The sequence below is a fragment of the Toxotes jaculatrix genome, chromosome 10 (genome assembly GCF_017976425.1).
Source record: "Toxotes jaculatrix isolate fToxJac2 chromosome 10, fToxJac2.pri, whole genome shotgun sequence".
NCBI lineage: Eukaryota > Metazoa > Chordata > Actinopteri > Toxotidae > Toxotes > Toxotes jaculatrix.
In genome coordinates, this window is record NC_054403.1 from 17,014,659 (window position 1) to 17,031,442 (window position 16,784).

The 16,784-nt window shown below is 41.0% G+C and overlaps 1 protein-coding gene across 3 annotated transcripts; it reads left to right on the top strand.

Moving 5' to 3' along the window:
* Positions 1–1,223: 1,223 nt before the first annotated feature.
* On the top strand, positions 1,224–16,784 carry f8 (coagulation factor VIII, procoagulant component). Of its 3 annotated transcripts, none has more exons than XM_041048039.1 (27): positions 1,224–1,423; positions 1,706–1,806; positions 1,900–2,022; positions 3,301–3,513; positions 4,244–4,426; positions 4,652–4,755; positions 5,246–5,366; positions 5,469–5,775; positions 5,895–6,066; positions 6,242–6,329; positions 6,573–6,790; positions 6,932–7,076; positions 7,201–7,410; positions 7,546–8,408; positions 8,546–8,688; positions 9,285–9,450; positions 9,707–9,946; positions 10,350–10,578; positions 10,699–10,881; positions 11,199–11,315; positions 12,183–12,254; positions 12,494–12,579; positions 12,737–12,904; positions 13,630–13,774; positions 13,889–14,037; positions 15,412–15,594; positions 16,044–16,784. In XM_041048039.1, exons 1-27 carry the CDS (start codon positions 1,269–1,271, stop codon positions 16,197–16,199), a joined length of 5,040 nt encoding a protein of 1,679 aa, XP_040903973.1. In that variant the 5' UTR covers positions 1,224–1,268; the 3' UTR covers positions 16,200–16,784. The 3 variants fall into 3 exon arrangements, with proteins under 3 accessions (XP_040903973.1, XP_040903974.1, XP_040903975.1); XM_041048040.1 differs by having other exon boundaries at positions 1,709–1,806; XM_041048041.1 differs by having other exon boundaries at positions 1,712–1,806.

Consider the following 16,784-nt stretch of genomic DNA (forward strand, 5'->3'; position numbering starts at 1 on the left):
CCTCTCTGCCCTAATTGTTGTACAGATATCTTAATAATTAATAATTAATGTCTTAATCTCTTAATATCTTTTAGTTTTTTGTTTTTTTGTGTGTTTTTTACTTTAAAAAGTGTCATATATTACCATTGTTTGTTCTGCCGCTGTTTTTATTGACTATTTAAATTAGTTTTATACACTTGGTCAACATATTCTATCAGAGTCATGCAGTAATACTTGTTTATAGATTTGTTCACTTATTTTATAAACAAGACTTTTTTTACATTTGCATTAAAATACAGAAACCAATTACTGTATACTGCCTCTTAATTTTCAGAGGGTTAACACTGCAGTACCTCTTATTTGCCACAAGGTGACAGTGAAGGCTCGTAATGAAAACAGGATTCTCTCGAATTTAGGAAATGAAGTTATGGCGACCTCGGAAATCCTCATATATGAAATTAATCATATGTCATTAAAACATATATAGCTAAATCAAAGCCTGCCAGTTGTTACATAATATATGTTACAGAGCAAAACACTGCACTAATGGTACCAAATATACACTGAAAATCGGACAAGCGAACTCTGCACTAGTGGACTATACCCACAAGAGTGCCACTCTTCAAACAGGACACGCTCGAGCTTATAAAGGATTTCTGAACTGTAACGAATGGCTTTAGTAATGGTTGATTAATAATCAATCATTATTTAAAAGCTCACGTGTTTGTCACTTTCAAATAATTAGGTATTATTAGGTATGCAGTCACAAGAGTTGTTAATTCATGGATTTTGGTTCAGAGACAGGAGCAGGACAAACACCAGACAGGATTTTTTTTTTTTTTTTTTTTTTTTTTTTTTTTTTTTTACAGTGGTAGCCTGCTGAAGAGGGTTAGTACTGTTTTACGTTTAGTTATATGCATATTATGTGGCATGATGGTAGGTATTATGCTTGTTTAATGTGATGATGATGATGATGATGATGATTATTATTATTACTATCGCTTGGTGTGGCACCTTGGTGTGTCCAAGACTATTTTATTTTCCCGGGGACAACAAAGTGTCATCTGATTTTATCATAGCACAGCTCATGCAATCTCACACCCACACACACACTCCAACCACCACGCAACTTCAGTTTCCTTGTTACTTGTCCTCCACCCCAACACACACACACACACACGCCCCCCACCCCACCTTCCTTTAAATATTCCAGCCCCACAGGAGGAGCACCAGAGCCGGGATAGTCTTTGACCCGGGACACGGTAGAGCTGACAGGTGCGCACACCGCGATGAGGCCGACACTTCTGCTGCTGGCGCTGCTGCCGCTGATCTGCTGCGAAACGCAGCAGTCTGCCCCCACTGTTAGAGAGTATTACATAGCAGCTGTAGAAATTGGTTGGGACTACATCTACCTGGACGATGCTGACGCATCGTCCGACCAAAGGTGAATATTTCTTTGTTTAATATAAGCAACATACTGTTTTTGGACAACCCACTATTTCTGCAAAAGTGTATTTCTAGTGCTGTTAAATTAAGTGTAAAGTGATCGAGTTATTTTTTGCCTCAAACACATGGTCGTGTTTTTTAGGAATTTATCAGAAACGGATTAAAATGTCGTCAACTGAACATAACACTTAATTAAAATCAAGATCAGTGTCTTTGAGTGTATTCTTATTGTATTTTGAATTTGGTTTCACTCATTGTTTGTATTTTTGTGTGTTTTGAGGAGAAGATCCAGAGATATTCCGCAGAAATACATCAAGGCAGTTTACAGGGAGTATACAGATTCCACATACACTGTCCCCAAGCCAAGGCCAGCATGGACAGGTAGGTCTCCTTTGACTGATGGTCATTATTATCTTCTGATTTATGTTATTACTATTATAAATTCTTAAAGAAAGTTGTGTCTGTGGGTTGCAGGTATTCAAGGCCCTGTGATTGTCGCACAGGCTGGTGAGAGGGTGGTGGTCCACTTCAAAAACCTGGCCTCTCAGCCCTATAGTATCAGCCCAGTTGGGATCACTTACTGGAAACAATCTGAAGGTACAGTGAACTCAATGTGAGGTCCTTTGAACTTTTAAACGTTTAGTTTCATGCACTACATCACAAACTGTACATTAGTCAGCAGCATTCTGTTCGTCTTGGTCAAGGAATGAGCAAGACCTTGACTCAGCTTTCTGACACATACTTAGTTTTTAATGTGAAGCTCATCTCACAGAATAGATGAGAAAATGATGAAATTTGAGTCCACACTCACATGGTTTTATTTTTGAGTTATAAACTGAGCAAAGAAACTGAAAAAGGCAAGAATGTTCATGTAAACTGAATTAAAATACTGCCAGAAACAGCCCATTTGGTAAAAGTCATGACTGGTTCGATTGAGATTTAATTCAAAAAGCAAGTGTGAGGGTACAGGACTCATCAAGAAAAAATTCTTATTACTTGCCCAAAAAGTTGCCTCCTCTTTCTTTAGAAACTGCACCAGGCAACGGTTGTCATTATCTTGTGTGTGCAGATTTAGTGCAGTGTTGGAGCCAAACAGTCGATATTTACGGCTTGAGTTTCCTGCAAAAAATACATACAGAAATCTGGAGTGGTTAAAATTCCCGATTTCAGGTGCCTCTTACAATACCTGACTGCAAAGGAAGCGATTAAATATCCCTGATGTGAGAAGCTTTTGAGGATTAATCCCCTTTACAGCAGGCACTGGCATATGTCCTAATGCTGCTGTAGATCCAGAGCAGTCAGTTCCTGTAAACGGCTCATGTCTTCCCGCCACAGGGTAAATTCTTATAATGGAGTTTATCATAATCTGAAAAGCTGCTCCTGTCACGTCCAGGAATGAAGCTTCATGAGGCAGATCTAATCACATTAACATGTGATATTAAGGGTGAGGATAAGGTTGGTGCCTGTGTGTGTGTGTGTGTGTGTGTGTGTGTCTGTGTGTGTGTGTGTGTGTGTGTGTGTGTGTGTGTGTGTGTGTGTGTGTGTGTGTGTGTGTGTGTGTGTGTGTGTGCAAGTGTCTGATTTAAGTCCTTGTTGCGCATTATCCTGAGTCAGAGCTTCCCCTGGATGTGGTTTTTACAGCAGCATACACTGTGGTCTTCACAACTTGAAGTTGGGCTTGAAGTTGCAATTTTAAACATTCCCAAATGAAAAACGAGGGTTTTTCATCAGTGTCACAGGACTGATTGATTGATTGGTTTTAATTAGTTTTTTCTTTCCTGTTACAATGCTAGGATTTTTTTTAGGATATTTTGTCCTTCAGTGTTGGATCTTTTCAAAACTATAATAACTGTACTCTGTGTCATTTCTTTCCAGGAGCCGGGTATGATGACTCCACTGCAGGTCAGGAAAAGGAAGATGACGCTGTCTCTCCAGGAGGATACTATGAGTACGTGTGGGACATCAGCCCTAAAGACGGCCCCACCATCAGTGACCCAGATTGCCTCACCTACTCCTACTCATCCCAGGTGGACACAGTCCGAGACCTCAACTCAGGACTCATCGGTGCCTTGCTCATCTGCAAATCAAGTCAGTGTCGTGAGGGACAAAGGACAACTTTGATTTGTGACGGGCTTTAAATTCAACTTGCACATTACAGAAAGTATTATTAAGCCCCTGAAAACAGTTGTATAATCTCCTGTGTGGTTCTGGAATATGTTTTCCAAAGTCTTAAGAAATTATTTCAACCTGGGCTTCAAATTTTAGTAGAGCTCCTGTGTTACAAATTGGCGGTGTGGAATTTGGAAAACATTGACATTTACCAGTCAGGGATTGTATAACAAATAATGCAACTTGATACCATCTGATGAAAGATGCTAATGAGTGGTTAGAAATGTAGGATCCAGTGTTTGTAGGGTTTAAACTGCTTGTGAGACCACACACATTTTGTCCTATCATTATTGTCTTTTTATATCATTTCTTGTTATGTAACATTCTCACCTGTTGATTTTAATATTATTGATGCACAGCTTATGTTGGAGTTGTGCAAATGTTTAGAACTAGCAATACACTTGGTTTAAACCTTGTATAAGCTGCTGATTTCTGTCTGATGTCAGACCTAAGTCCATATTACTAAGCCCAGGTCTTTGCTGGAAAGTGCCATTTGGCTGTAGTTGGTTGGCCTAGCTGTTCTTTCAATCTCAAAATAGCCATAATACCTCATTACTAAGTCTTTAGCATTGCACACATACCATCACTCCTCGTTCTTTAGACCTCTCATTATATCTTATACCTGCATTATTTGTGTACATTTTCCCAGGTGCCTTCACAGACAAGGGCCAGAGGAGAAATCCAGCATTTGTCCTGCTGTTTGCAGTGTTTGACGAGACCAAGAGCTGGTATGGTGAGGTAGGAGAGAGGATGAGCAGAGAGAAGTTCAAGAGGAGCCAGGGCAGGAAGGAATACCACACCATCAATGGATATGTCAACTCTACGTTACCCGGTAATGATGCAGATTGGCGTGGTTTGTTCCATGAAGTCTTGTTGTAATGTTAAGTGCTTGTAACACCATGCTCAGAGTATCACTGGTTGCGTTGTGTGTGGTCTGCACAGGAATTTGACCTCATTCTCCCACTCTCTCTCTCTCTCTCTCTCTCTCTCTCTCTCTCTCTCTCTCTCTCTCTCTCTCTCTCTCTCTCTCTCTCTCTCTCTGTTTGCGTGTGTGTAGGTTTGACGATCTGTCAGGGCCGTAATCATGTGTTTTGGCATTTGATTGGGGTGGGCACAGCTCCAGAAATCCACTCCATTCAGTTTCAGGATCACACTCTGCAGGTAAATCAAGTCTTCACATAAAAGTCAGTCATAGTTAACAAATCTGGAAAAAAAAGAAGATTGAATATGAAATGTAAAATATGAAAAGTGAAGTGAATGAGGAAATAACAAATGAACAGATGTCATTTCTTGATTCGTTTTACTCAATTCAGTCAAAAATCAGCTCAAAATGGTCTTACCAAAAGAATGGAGTTCTGTGTTAACCCTGACCTTGACTTTAGTTAGACAGTGCAGTGCAATTGCAGGCTTCTGTAATTGCATAGTGTACAGTCTAAAATATGAAGCATAACACTGTATCTGTTAAACCTATGTGCTTTGAAAGACTCTTCTCTGTACTTAGTTTAATTCTTGTTTCACAAATAGCAGGTAGGATGATTAAACAATTGGAAATAAACTTTTACCTGCCAGAAACCAATTTATAATTTGTGTTTTGCACTAATTTATTATTGTCTTTACTACAATCAGGTTCACTGGTTTTGTTTTTCTTCAGGTGCTGACGCATCGTAAAGTCAACGTGGAAGTGACCCCTATGACCTTCACGACTGCAGAAATGAGACCTTCTAATACAGGCCGCTTCCTTATCAGCTGTCAGATATACGCTCACCGCCACGGTAAGGACAAACATCTGTTACTCTGATGAAAATTGATTTTTGTTCTCTATTCAACCTGAGTCATAACTCTTGATTGTTATGGTGCACTGCTGCTCTACCCAGATGGTATGAACGCGTTGTTCACGGTGGAGAAATGCCCTGACCCCGTCTCTCTGCCGGGACCTGACCTGCGTAACGTTAAACAGAAGGATCATGGGGACTCCAGCGAAGAGTACAATGATGATGATGATGATGATGATGATGATGATGATGATGGTGGGAATTTGTTCAACACCATTAGCTTTCTGCCTAAGAAGCCCCAAGTTCAAGCAAGGGCCAGCAGAGGACAGCAGTCTAAAACCTGGATGCATTATATCGCCGCTGAGGAGGTCACCTGGGACTACACTCCTCATCTCAAGCCCTCAGACAGGTAGGAAAGAGGGAGTAGGGGAAGGAAGAAGATCAGAAATTCAGTTGCTGAATTGATTTGAATGAAAATGATTGTTTGTGATAAAGTCATAATTTTTTTTTTTTCCTCGGCCGTCTCAGTGAGCTACAGTCCGGGTATTTGCCTGCGTCTCCCCATCACCTGGATTACAAGTACAAAAAGGTGGTGTATGTAGAATACACAGACGCATCTTTCACTCAGAGGAGGAAAAAATCCACCTCACCCAACTTGCTTGGTCCACTTTTGAAAGGAAAAGTCAACGATCAGTTCCATGTGAGTGAGTCAAATTTTCAAGCACAGAAAATATGGGAACGTGCCTTTTGTGCATGGGAGATATGAACTAAAACACATGGGAATTTTTACAATTGTACAAAAATAAAACCAAACTTATGTAGCCCTTTGTATGACTTTGTACTGATCTTCCTGTTGGTTTAAATTGTGTTTCTAGATCACTTTCAGAAACCTGGCCAGTCACCCTTTCAATATCTACCCCAATGGCCTTACCAAGATCTCTCCACTGCAGAGAACCACAAACGGTAAGTTTAAACCAACAGACACAACTGACGTATTTCTAAATGAAATGGAAATGGAATATGTGGAAAGGACGTAATTTTTCAAACTGTTCAAGGAATACAGCAATGGAACTGTAGAGGATTATTGGCCTCAAAACACAGCACCCCAGAAGGCAGAGGACAGCAAAAATTAATAAGCCATTCAGCTACTGCAACAAAGCAAAATCCCAACTACAAGATCTGATCTAATCTCATTTTATTTAACAGATGCAGAGAAGGACTTGCGCTCCATGGGAGTACCCCCCAATGGGACATTTGGCTACATTTGGAGGCTAACAACAGATGATGGACCCTTGGAGGGAGACCCCCAGTGTCTAACCCAGCTGTATCAGAGCACCGTCTCACCAGAGAGGGACTTAGCATCGGGGCTGGTGGGCACCCTGCTCATCTGCAAGTATGATGCCATCGACACCAGAGGACGCCTGGTGAGACTCTCCGTACAGCATAGCACTTGTAGACACAACAAGAATTATTTAGAGAAATTTAGTCAAAATACTAAAAGGTACATACTGCAACGTTGACTCTGCTAATGCAGTTTTGTATCTTGTGTCTATTGTTGCATGCAGCTGGGCCCAGATAAAGAGTGGAGATTGGTATTCGCTGTGTTTGATGAGAACAGAAGTTGGTACTTCAACGAGAACATGCAGAAGTCCAGCAAAAACATCCCCAACATCACAGATCCTGAATTCTATAACTCCAATATCATCTACAGTGAGTTCACTTTGGAGTTAAACTTGCATATTTACTTTTTCTCAGCAGTTGTCAGTGGAATAATGATGACTTTTAAACACAGTGACATATCAGTGTACTACTTTGAATTTCCTTCCTCCTCTAGGTGTGAACGGTATCATGTTCAGCGAACGTCAGTTTGTAATGTGTCAAACTGACGTCACCTTCTGGCATGTGGCCAATGTGGGCACCCAGAGCGACTTCCTCTCTGTTTACTTCACCGGAAACCTGTTTCAGTACCAAGGCCTCTACCACTCTGTCCTCACCCTCTTCCCCATGACTGGCATGACCGTTCCCATGGAGACTGAGCTGATGGGTAATGTCACTGAGCAATGATTTTATGAGTGGCTGGGTTTACATGAAAAACAATCGGTGTCAGTGTTTTGACATGCCATGCACCGCAAGTGCATACACTCACGCCATATTGACTTTTGCCTTCTTCTCCTTTCAGGTGAGTGGGAGATCAGTGCCTTCGATGGCAGCCTCAAAAGCCGGGGGATGAGCATCCGTTACTCAGTTCGTCCTTGCGACAATGGAGACCTCCCAATAGTCGATCGAGACAGAGACGAAGATGATATTTCTGACTATATCGATCGGCTAGATCAAATACCAAGGAGCAGAAGACCTCAGAATCGCACAGTTTTGGTTCAGGTGTGTGAGAAGTCCCTGGCTAATAACAGTTCAGGGCAAATCATCACTAATGACACAGCTGTGGGGACCGGGGCTGCTGAAGGACAGTCAATATGTCACCTGAAGAGAGTTACAGTAGCATCACAAGGAGGAGCAAGTCCGAACACGGTGCCAGAGGGAGGAATCCCACAGGATGTCTTGGAGGAGATAGAGAAAGATGGGGAATGGACAGTTTTTCAGAATGGGACTAAAGCAGGAGACAAGAGAGGTAGCAGACAGAGAAGACAGGCAGAGGGAAACTGGACAGACGGAGACATCAGCTCTGGAGCCTCAGAAGATGGAGTAACTGGGATAGAGCTTGGCAAAGAGGTTGTGGAAAATGGGACTGACACTGCTGCAGAGGTAAAGACTGAGGACAGGAGCGAAATGTCAAGCGAAATGAATGGGACAAAGGAGGAGGTTGAAATGAGCAACGAAATCATACTGGACAGCAATCCAATCCAGAAGGTCTCAACTGTAGAACCAAGCAATTCAGAGGAAATGGATGAAAACATCATACTGCGAAACCACTTCCAGTCTGAACCTGAGCGACTTACAGTAGATCTGCTGGAATTCAACTACACTGTTGATAACAACGCAACAGAAATGGATCTGTCTCTACAGTATGATGACTACAGCCTACAGGTACTGTTTTCTGTTTGTGTCATTTGTTTGTACACAAGTACACATAATTCCATCTGCCAGATACCAAGTGCCACAAACCCTAACTCTCCACCTTACCTGTTGTAGTCTAATATAAACTTTTTTTTTTTTTTTGACAGGAGAACAGCACATTGGATACATTTGCCACAGATTATGTGAACCCACGCTCCGGAGGGATCAGATATCGCACTTACTACATTGCTGCAGAGGAGATCACCTGGGACTACGGCATCAGAAAGCCACATCAGCTCATCAAACCCAAGTGGGTAGTATTACTAAGCAATATGTCATCCAAAAAAAAAAAACCTTTCATCACAAGAAGGGGACATCCTATAGCAAACAGGATACGCATGAAGATGACTTTTTCATCAAAATGAATATTCTTTTATATAAATAGGATTATTTGCGCTTAAAATGGCACATTTTATCAGAAGAAGCCAATGTGAAAAGTTAGCATGGGAAATGGAATTTGTGGTGTGAGGTCTGTCAATTGTGTGAGTATCACACTCATTGTGTAAGAGTTAGCAGGCCTGCGATTTGTGTTTTTATGCTGAGCTTAACTAATTTTCTCCTGGCTCTAGCTACACACCTAACACACACACATAATGGTAATGTTGTCATGTCAGCATTATAAAAAGCTAAACACACAAAACATGTTAAACACTGATGTTGTTGTGAATATGTAGGTTAACATGTAGGGGTATTAACGTGCTAATGTAAGTATGTAAGCAGGCTACTGTGGCTAATTAAGCGTTGTACCACCTAGACCGACAAAAGCCAAGTCTGACAATGTAGAGCTGAGCCTGACAAGATAAGTCTCAGACTCTGTTGCAGTACTGACTCAATTCCTCACTTTAGAGAGATGCGGCGAGGGATGAGGAAGTTCCTGCCAGAGTACAAGAAGGTGGTGTTTCAAGCCTACAGGGGTGAACGCTTCCAACATCCCATAAGCAGAGGAGAGCTTGAAGAGCACCTGGGACTCATGGGACCTGTCATCAGAGCTGAGATTAATGATCTTGTCAATGTGAGTGATACTATAGAAAAATGAAATGAGTCTCAGTGGATGCATCCATTTTGACGATCATCAGTTTACCTCAAATGTTTCATGAAACATGGAAAGAAATGTGAACACTATTGATGTTTCTTGAAACACCTGAATTATGAAACATGACTACTGTAGCTGATGTGGCTTTCTGTTCAAAACTGCCTCTGCCTTAGTGAAAAGTTGATTGGTTGGATTGTTTATTTTTTTTATTTTTCCCCCCTCTGTCTTATTCAAGGTGGTCTTTAAAAACAAGGCGTCCAGACCTTATTCCTTTCACCTTCAGGGAGTCTATGACCGCAGCCAGGGGGCCGGCATAGCCCAGACCCACGCAGCCTCTGCTCCACCTGGGGTCCCAGGAGAGCCTGTGGCTCCTGGGGAGGTGCGGACCTATAACTGGAGAATAACCAAGACACAAGGACCAACCGACAATGAATTTGACTGCAAGACTGGGGCTTACTATTCCACCGTGGACAAGGTCTGTATAGGTCTTCACCTGTAGCCTTCACATTTTGTGGATATACAGCTTCTGTACAGTATGTTTGTGTGTGTGCTTGCATAGCTGCGAATACCTGCCTGAATCTTTTTGTTTTGTTATTCTTGTCCCTCATAATACATGTACATACAACCTTCTCAAAAATTCTTTTGAGAAGGTTTAGATTTTTTTTTTCATTTGATGTTTCCAGTTAAGCGATGCAGTAATTCTTGTAGTTTTGTTTTTACTAGAAGCTGAGAAAACTTTCCTTGCAAGGACAGAAAGTAGCAGACATAAAACATTTCCCATAATGATCCACAAGCTTTTTTTTTTCTTTACTCATTCCTAAAAACCTTGACTATATTTAAATGACAAGGAGAAAATACATATTTCCTTCTATGTTCAGGAGAAGGACCTTCACTCAGGTCTGATCGGTCCACTGGTGATCTGTAAGACTGGCACCCTCCAGACTCGTCAGAACACGCAGCCAGACATCCAGGAGTTTTCCCTGCTTTTCCACACCTTTGATGAAACTAAAAGCTGGTACCTGGAGGAGAATCTGCAGCGGTACTGTGCCCCACCCTGTCAGGCCAACACCGAGGACCCCTGGTACCACATCAGCAATAAGTTTGCAGGTGCACATAATAAGGTTGATTGTTGGTCTCATGTTTTAATTAGCCTACTGGAGTCTTAACGATTTGTTACGATTGTTTTTATGATGCACAAGAAATAACGCCCAGTCTTTTTCCACTTAGCGATAAATGGTTATGTGGCAGAGACGCTTCCTGGGCTGTTGGTTGCCCAGCACCAGCAAGTGAGGTGGCACTTGCTGAACGTAGGAAGCAATGGAGAGTACCACGCCGTGCACTTCCATGGATTACCTTTCACCGTTCACACCGAAAAAGAACACCGTATGGGGGTCTACAACCTCTTCCCTGGTAAATACATATTTCGTATTTATATTTATACATATTTATATACATTTACACAATAAACCAGATTTTATCCCACAGAAATTATTGTACGGTTATGGTTGTGCAGTATATTCATTTCATAGCAACAAAATGTTCTGAATCCCGTTAGAGAATTTTCCAAACGATGAAACTGGAGCTAAGCAAATACTTTTAGTTAGTTTTCCTGGTTATGTAACAGAAGCAAAGCTCTGTCTTTCTTAAAATGTTCTTAATTCCTGTATTACACACTGTCTCATGCACTTTATTGCTCTCTGTTAACCATTTATTCGCCTCCTCCCCAGGAGTGTTTGGCACGGTGGAGATGAGACCTCCCACAGTTGGCACATGGCTGGTGGAGTGCACCATAGGAGACTACCAGCTGGCTGGAATGAGGGCTAAACTGTTGGTGTATAATCCACGTAGGTACAAGTGTCACATATGTGTGAAAATATTGTTTATAAGGTAATTGGAGCTAATATATTAGACATATTATAATCAAATCATCAGTCGTCAGTCTGATCTGCCTGTCTCCACCACTTTGTTCCAAAGTAAAAAATAAAATCTCACCAGCAACTGAAAGGATTGACATGAACTCAGGAAAGATTTCATGGTCTCCAGAGGATGAATCCAAATGATTTTGGTGATCCCTTGATTTTCTTTCAAGGCCACCAATAGGTTAAATTTTCCACTTCTCCAGTACCGAATCTTTCAGCCTCAGTTGTACTAAGAATCTGAGATGAGCATGCTACCATAGCATGAGCAAGTACACGTTTTTGGGAGTATGAGTAATTTGGTATGCTACCAGCAAAGTATTTTCATTTTTTTTCCAGTTCATTATTCTGCTTTGTGGTGCATAGAGAGAGTGTCAGCCTCATGGATCTGGCAGAGCTATAGACATTTGGACTTCATTACAAAATGAACAAGATTTTGCAACACTAGGAACATGATTACTGACATCACTGCTGCTGCATTTTGAAGAGTCCGAATTATTTCACAGGCTTTCCCCGCATTTTCTCCACTGAAAAGTATTTTATTTAAGTTTAATTGATGTTTTTTTTTTTTTTTTTAATGAGGATTTCCCACGGGTCACATATCTGGGCTAAACCAGTGTAGTTGCACATCATCATTTCCAGAAATGTCAAAACCCCAAAACAGACAATGTGTAGTTCTGTACTGTTCAGATGTATTAAGTCACACACAAATGGGGAATTTTTAAGTGATAATTATGTATATTTGGAAATTTGACACGCATTATTGAGCTAGGATTTTCTCGTGCTGACATGCAGAATGTTTCTTGCCTCTGGGGATGAAATCTGGAAGAATTGAGGATTCCCAGATCACAGCATCAGATCACATAGGTAAGACACTCTTTATACTTTTTTTAGTTGTTGTTGTTTATTACTTTTATTGAACAGGGCAAGCACACTAAGAAGACCCGTAATACTTGTCAACACTTGCAGAGAGATTACATGCTTACTCCTAATACCCAGTGTACTGAAAATAAAAACAACCCCAAGCACCTTTATGAAATTTTAAACCCTGGATATTGCTCACATTATGAGTTGGATTATAAACGTGTTTACATATATGTGTCCAGATAAGTGGGAGCCCAGGCTGGCAAGGCTGGATCAGTCGGGTTATATCAATGCCTGGATGGGCAAAAACAAGATGTCATGGATACAGGTTAGACATGCAGCATTTCTCCTGTGCATCTGCTACTGTATGCGATGCCAAATGCAAGACCTGAATTAAATCAATATCAGTTATATTCTCTTTGTAACGTGTTAAACGGAGACAGAGCACAGTGAAATGTAATGTCATGTAATGTGTGCATTGTTAGGTTGACCTCCAGAGGCCCACCCTGCTCCACAGTGTGCAGACACAGGGAGTCAGGTCAAAGCTGAGGGACCACTACATCACAGTCTTTGCCATATCCTACAGTCTGGACCAGGATACTTGGACCACATACAGAGGAAACAGCACACCAGGAAACACCAGACAGCACCATGTATGTCCTCTCATCTGGTACCACAGTAGGATTAGGGTTAGAATTTGTTAGTAATGAAATGTTGATTCTTCAGGAAATGAGTTCCTCATCATTGCAGAGGCTGAGCTGAAAATACAAACAGTCATGGAACATGGAGTTCCCAGATGACCAGACAGACATGCCATGTGACCACTGAAATAGATTCAAGTTATAGATATAGAATATGTAATGTGTATGTATATGTATGCATATCTCGTTCCAACAGTTTGTTTCCTGTGTCAGGAAGATGAACTCACCCAAAGAGTGAAACCACTGCAAAACGCTAATGTCCTACACAAATGGCCCTTTAATGACCTAATAAGTAGTTTTGTATTTTTAGTCCATTAACTACAAATTCTGTCTGTTTTTGCTGAGCCCTTTCCAATGCTAAGATCTGATTTCTAACCTCCAGTCATTGTTTTCAGTTATCACACTTGCAGACGTCGCCTTGAAACATACTTAAGATTGATAAATTGGTCATTTGTAAGTGAACATTTCCTATCCTTTGTCTTTTTTGTCCAAGAGGTCATGTATGGTAAATCATTTTCAAACAGGTGCCAGTTTGGAAGCTATTCTTCACTGTGCATCAGTCCAAGAAAAAGAACCAGGAAATGTTTTGTGTTAGAAATGGTTGCTGTTCAGCAGCTGACCATGAGAGTTAGAGCAGTATTAAATGTTGTTAACTGTTTTGTGTTGCTCTGTTTTAGGTGTTTCACGGAAACCTGGACAGCTCCAGGGTGAAAGAAAACCACTTTTCGCCACCGTTTGTGGCTCGCTATGTCAGGATACAGCCAATAAACTATGTGCAGAAGCCTGCTCTGCGACTGGAATTGCTGGGCTGCGATCTAAACAGTGAGTTGTACCAAACAGTAACATAATTTATGGTAGTACTAATGTTACTGTATGAACCTGCTGAGAATGACTCTGTGTATATCTTTGTGTACGTTTGCTTGTGTGTGTGACCAGGCTGTTCACTCCCTCTCGGGCTCCAGAGGAGGCAGATTCCTGACACCAACTTTAAGGCTTCCTCATTTCTTTCATCTCTACTGCGTGTCTGGAAGCCCCACCTCGCCCGGCTCCATCAGGAAGGCAGCACCAACGCCTGGAGGCCAATGGTGAACATACACACATATAAAACTACATTCACAAATCGTCTGGTTAAAAGTTGAGCTCTTTCACACCTGTAACCACACCCAAAACTCAACAATTTTTAATGTGTTAAACACAATTTTTAAAGAAAAAGTCCAACAACTCATTGAAAAATAGCTGTCCTTCTTTTTGTGCATATACTCCCTTCCTCTCTCTCTCTATCCTTATATTATTTTTGCCGTCTAGTTTGTCTCATCTCGAGCTTATCGCTTTCACACCTTGCAGCACTGAACTGTAGAGGTGTGATTTGCCCTTCTGTCAAACTGTTGAGCTGTTAATAAAAGTCACACACCAAACAGTGCATAGCACTTATGATTCATGGGCAGGGGTCAAACACTTTGGGCCAGGTTTAGGAGCATTTATCCTTTAATAGTAGCTGCTGTCAGCATACAGTTTTGCTATTGTTCTTAACAAAAGTTTAAACAGGAACAAAGCACTTCTTGCAAATGTGTTCCAGGATACAGCTTATAATGGGACAACCTTGATTTACTTGTCCTTGTTTATATAAATGTGAGGGGTTTGACATTTGGGTAGGCTTTTAAATTGTAAAATAGGAAAGTGGTGCTTGGCTCTCTTCACGCTGGGTTTCAGCTTTAAATCATTATTGTTTGGTGGGACTTTTCCTGTAGCGAGAGCAACCTTCTCCTTATCAGCTGAAAAATAAAGTTTTTGACATGAAGAATTAAAATGGGAAAAAAAAAATCCCCACACACTGACAGTTCATTTGGTTTTGCCAGATCACATCCTGCCAAAAACATGCACTGCCAGACACCTTCCCTAGTTTATTAGTGCCTTTGTTGGCTTCATGTGGGACAGGAAGTGGTGTGGTGTTCCCTTTGACCATCTCTACATATTTCTTTCCCTTTGCTTTGCCTACTACACTCAGAAGCTGGGATTCTTTTTTTCCAGAAAAATTTCCCTGATTTAATGCATTACACTTTTGCATTTCAGCTCATATTATTTCATAATGTCCCCCTGCACATAATGTCATGCATGATTCTGTGGTTGGTTTGGGAGTTACCACGATGAATAGCAGAAATTAATATAAATATAAATGAATTAAACATTTTATTTTTACCATTAAGGATTTAAGCCTTTTGTAGCAAACTGTTCTTGAACTAGGTGAGACTTCAGAACTCATGAATGAGATGCAAAATGATTTAGTGGGTTTAGTTTTAGTGCAGACACAGACTCCATGGCCCTTGCCCTATTCCCTGTTGTGATTGCCCTTCTCTGTTGTATCAGGTGCTTGGACCCTGGTACAACTACTTGTAGGTGTAGTTTTGTCTTTGTCTTTTTTATACCAATATTAAATGTTTCCTCTGTCCTCTTCACCCCAGAACAACAACCCCCACGAGTGGCTGCAGGTTGACTTGGGGAGAGTCAAACGCATCACGGGGGTCATAACCCAAGGAGCACGATCGCTGTTGACCCAGATGATGGTGACGGAGTTCTCAGTTACCATCAGTCATGATGAACACACCTGGAGCAGTGTCTTAGAGGGCAACTCCCAAAGAGAACAGGTATATTGAAGAGTGGGACATAACTCCATAGCTGACTACCACTGTCTAAAAAAAAGTCCATAAATGTGTAATGGCTTTACTCACTTCACTTATTTCTTCAGTTAATCATCACTACATAAGGCCTAATCTATTTCCTAGTTTCCCTTACTATGTGTGAGTCACTCTGTATTGTGGGAGTGACAGCCCATCAAAAGAATCCTGTTATAGTGTGTTATTATGTCTCACAGACACACAGCGTACTGAATGCTGGTATGAAGCTTGAAAATCTGAAAGTAATAAAACTTCTGGGTAAATGATCTGTTCTTGGGATCATACCTTCCAAATTCCACATCTGTTGAACTCTAATACATGGATTTGTTTTCTGTATTTAATCTGTGTCAGTTAATTCTGCTAAACTCTCTGCTTTTGTCTCTGTTTCGTTATTTCTCTCCTTCTCTTTCTGTCCTCAGATCTTCACAGGAAACAATGACCCAGACGAGGAAGTTGTCACGGTTTTCGATACTCCCCTGTTCGGACGCTACCTCCGTATCCACCCGCGGGGCTGGATCAATGACATCGCCCTGCGTCTGGAGGTCCTGGGCTGTGAGACGCAGCAGGTGCTCTGACACTACTGAACAAACTCACCAACGCGCATGCAGCACCATTTTAGTATCAATGTATGTGTGTGTGTGCGTGTAAAGTATCTTAGTTTTGTTTTTGAGTTTGACAAGAGAAGAAAAATGTTAAATTGTCATGGACAGCACTTCTTAAGCTATATATAAACTGTTTGAATTTGTATGAGAAAGGCTATTTCTTCTGTAGCTACATCTTTGTTTACATTTTCACCTTTTTGCCAGTGTGGCGTTTGATCATTTTATTACTGGTCAGAAGAGAAATCTTGTCCAAAAAGACAGGAAGTAATTATGTTTGAGGTCATAAGTTAAAATGGATATAATATGCTAATATTTTAAAGTATCAGTTTTAAGATAAACACAGCTGAGCTACACAGTATTCGCTTTACCTTTGAAGCACACAGCTGTGCTAACTACAGAGCAAACCTTTTGAATGTAAGCTTGTGTAAATATTTCAGACTCAGAAGGATGTATACAGTTTGACTGGTTGTTATATATCATTGGGAAAGTTTGTTTTAATGTGTTTTTGGTTTCCTGTTTTTTGTTTTTTGCTTGAATAGAGTTTATATAAACAATGAA

Bases quoted from the DNA above. Each gene is read 5' to 3' on its own strand.
- f8 (XM_041048039.1), top strand. From the start codon at position 1,269: ATGAGGCCGACACTTCTGCTGCTGGCGCTGCTGCCGCTGATCTGCTGC. The intron at 8,409-8,545 runs GTACTGTTTTCT...TTTTTTTGACAG, and splicing joins ATGATGACTACAGCCTACAG to GAGAACAGCACATTGGATAC. The intron at 9,451-9,706 runs GTGAGTGATACT...GTCTTATTCAAG, and splicing joins AGATTAATGATCTTGTCAAT to GTGGTCTTTAAAAACAAGGC.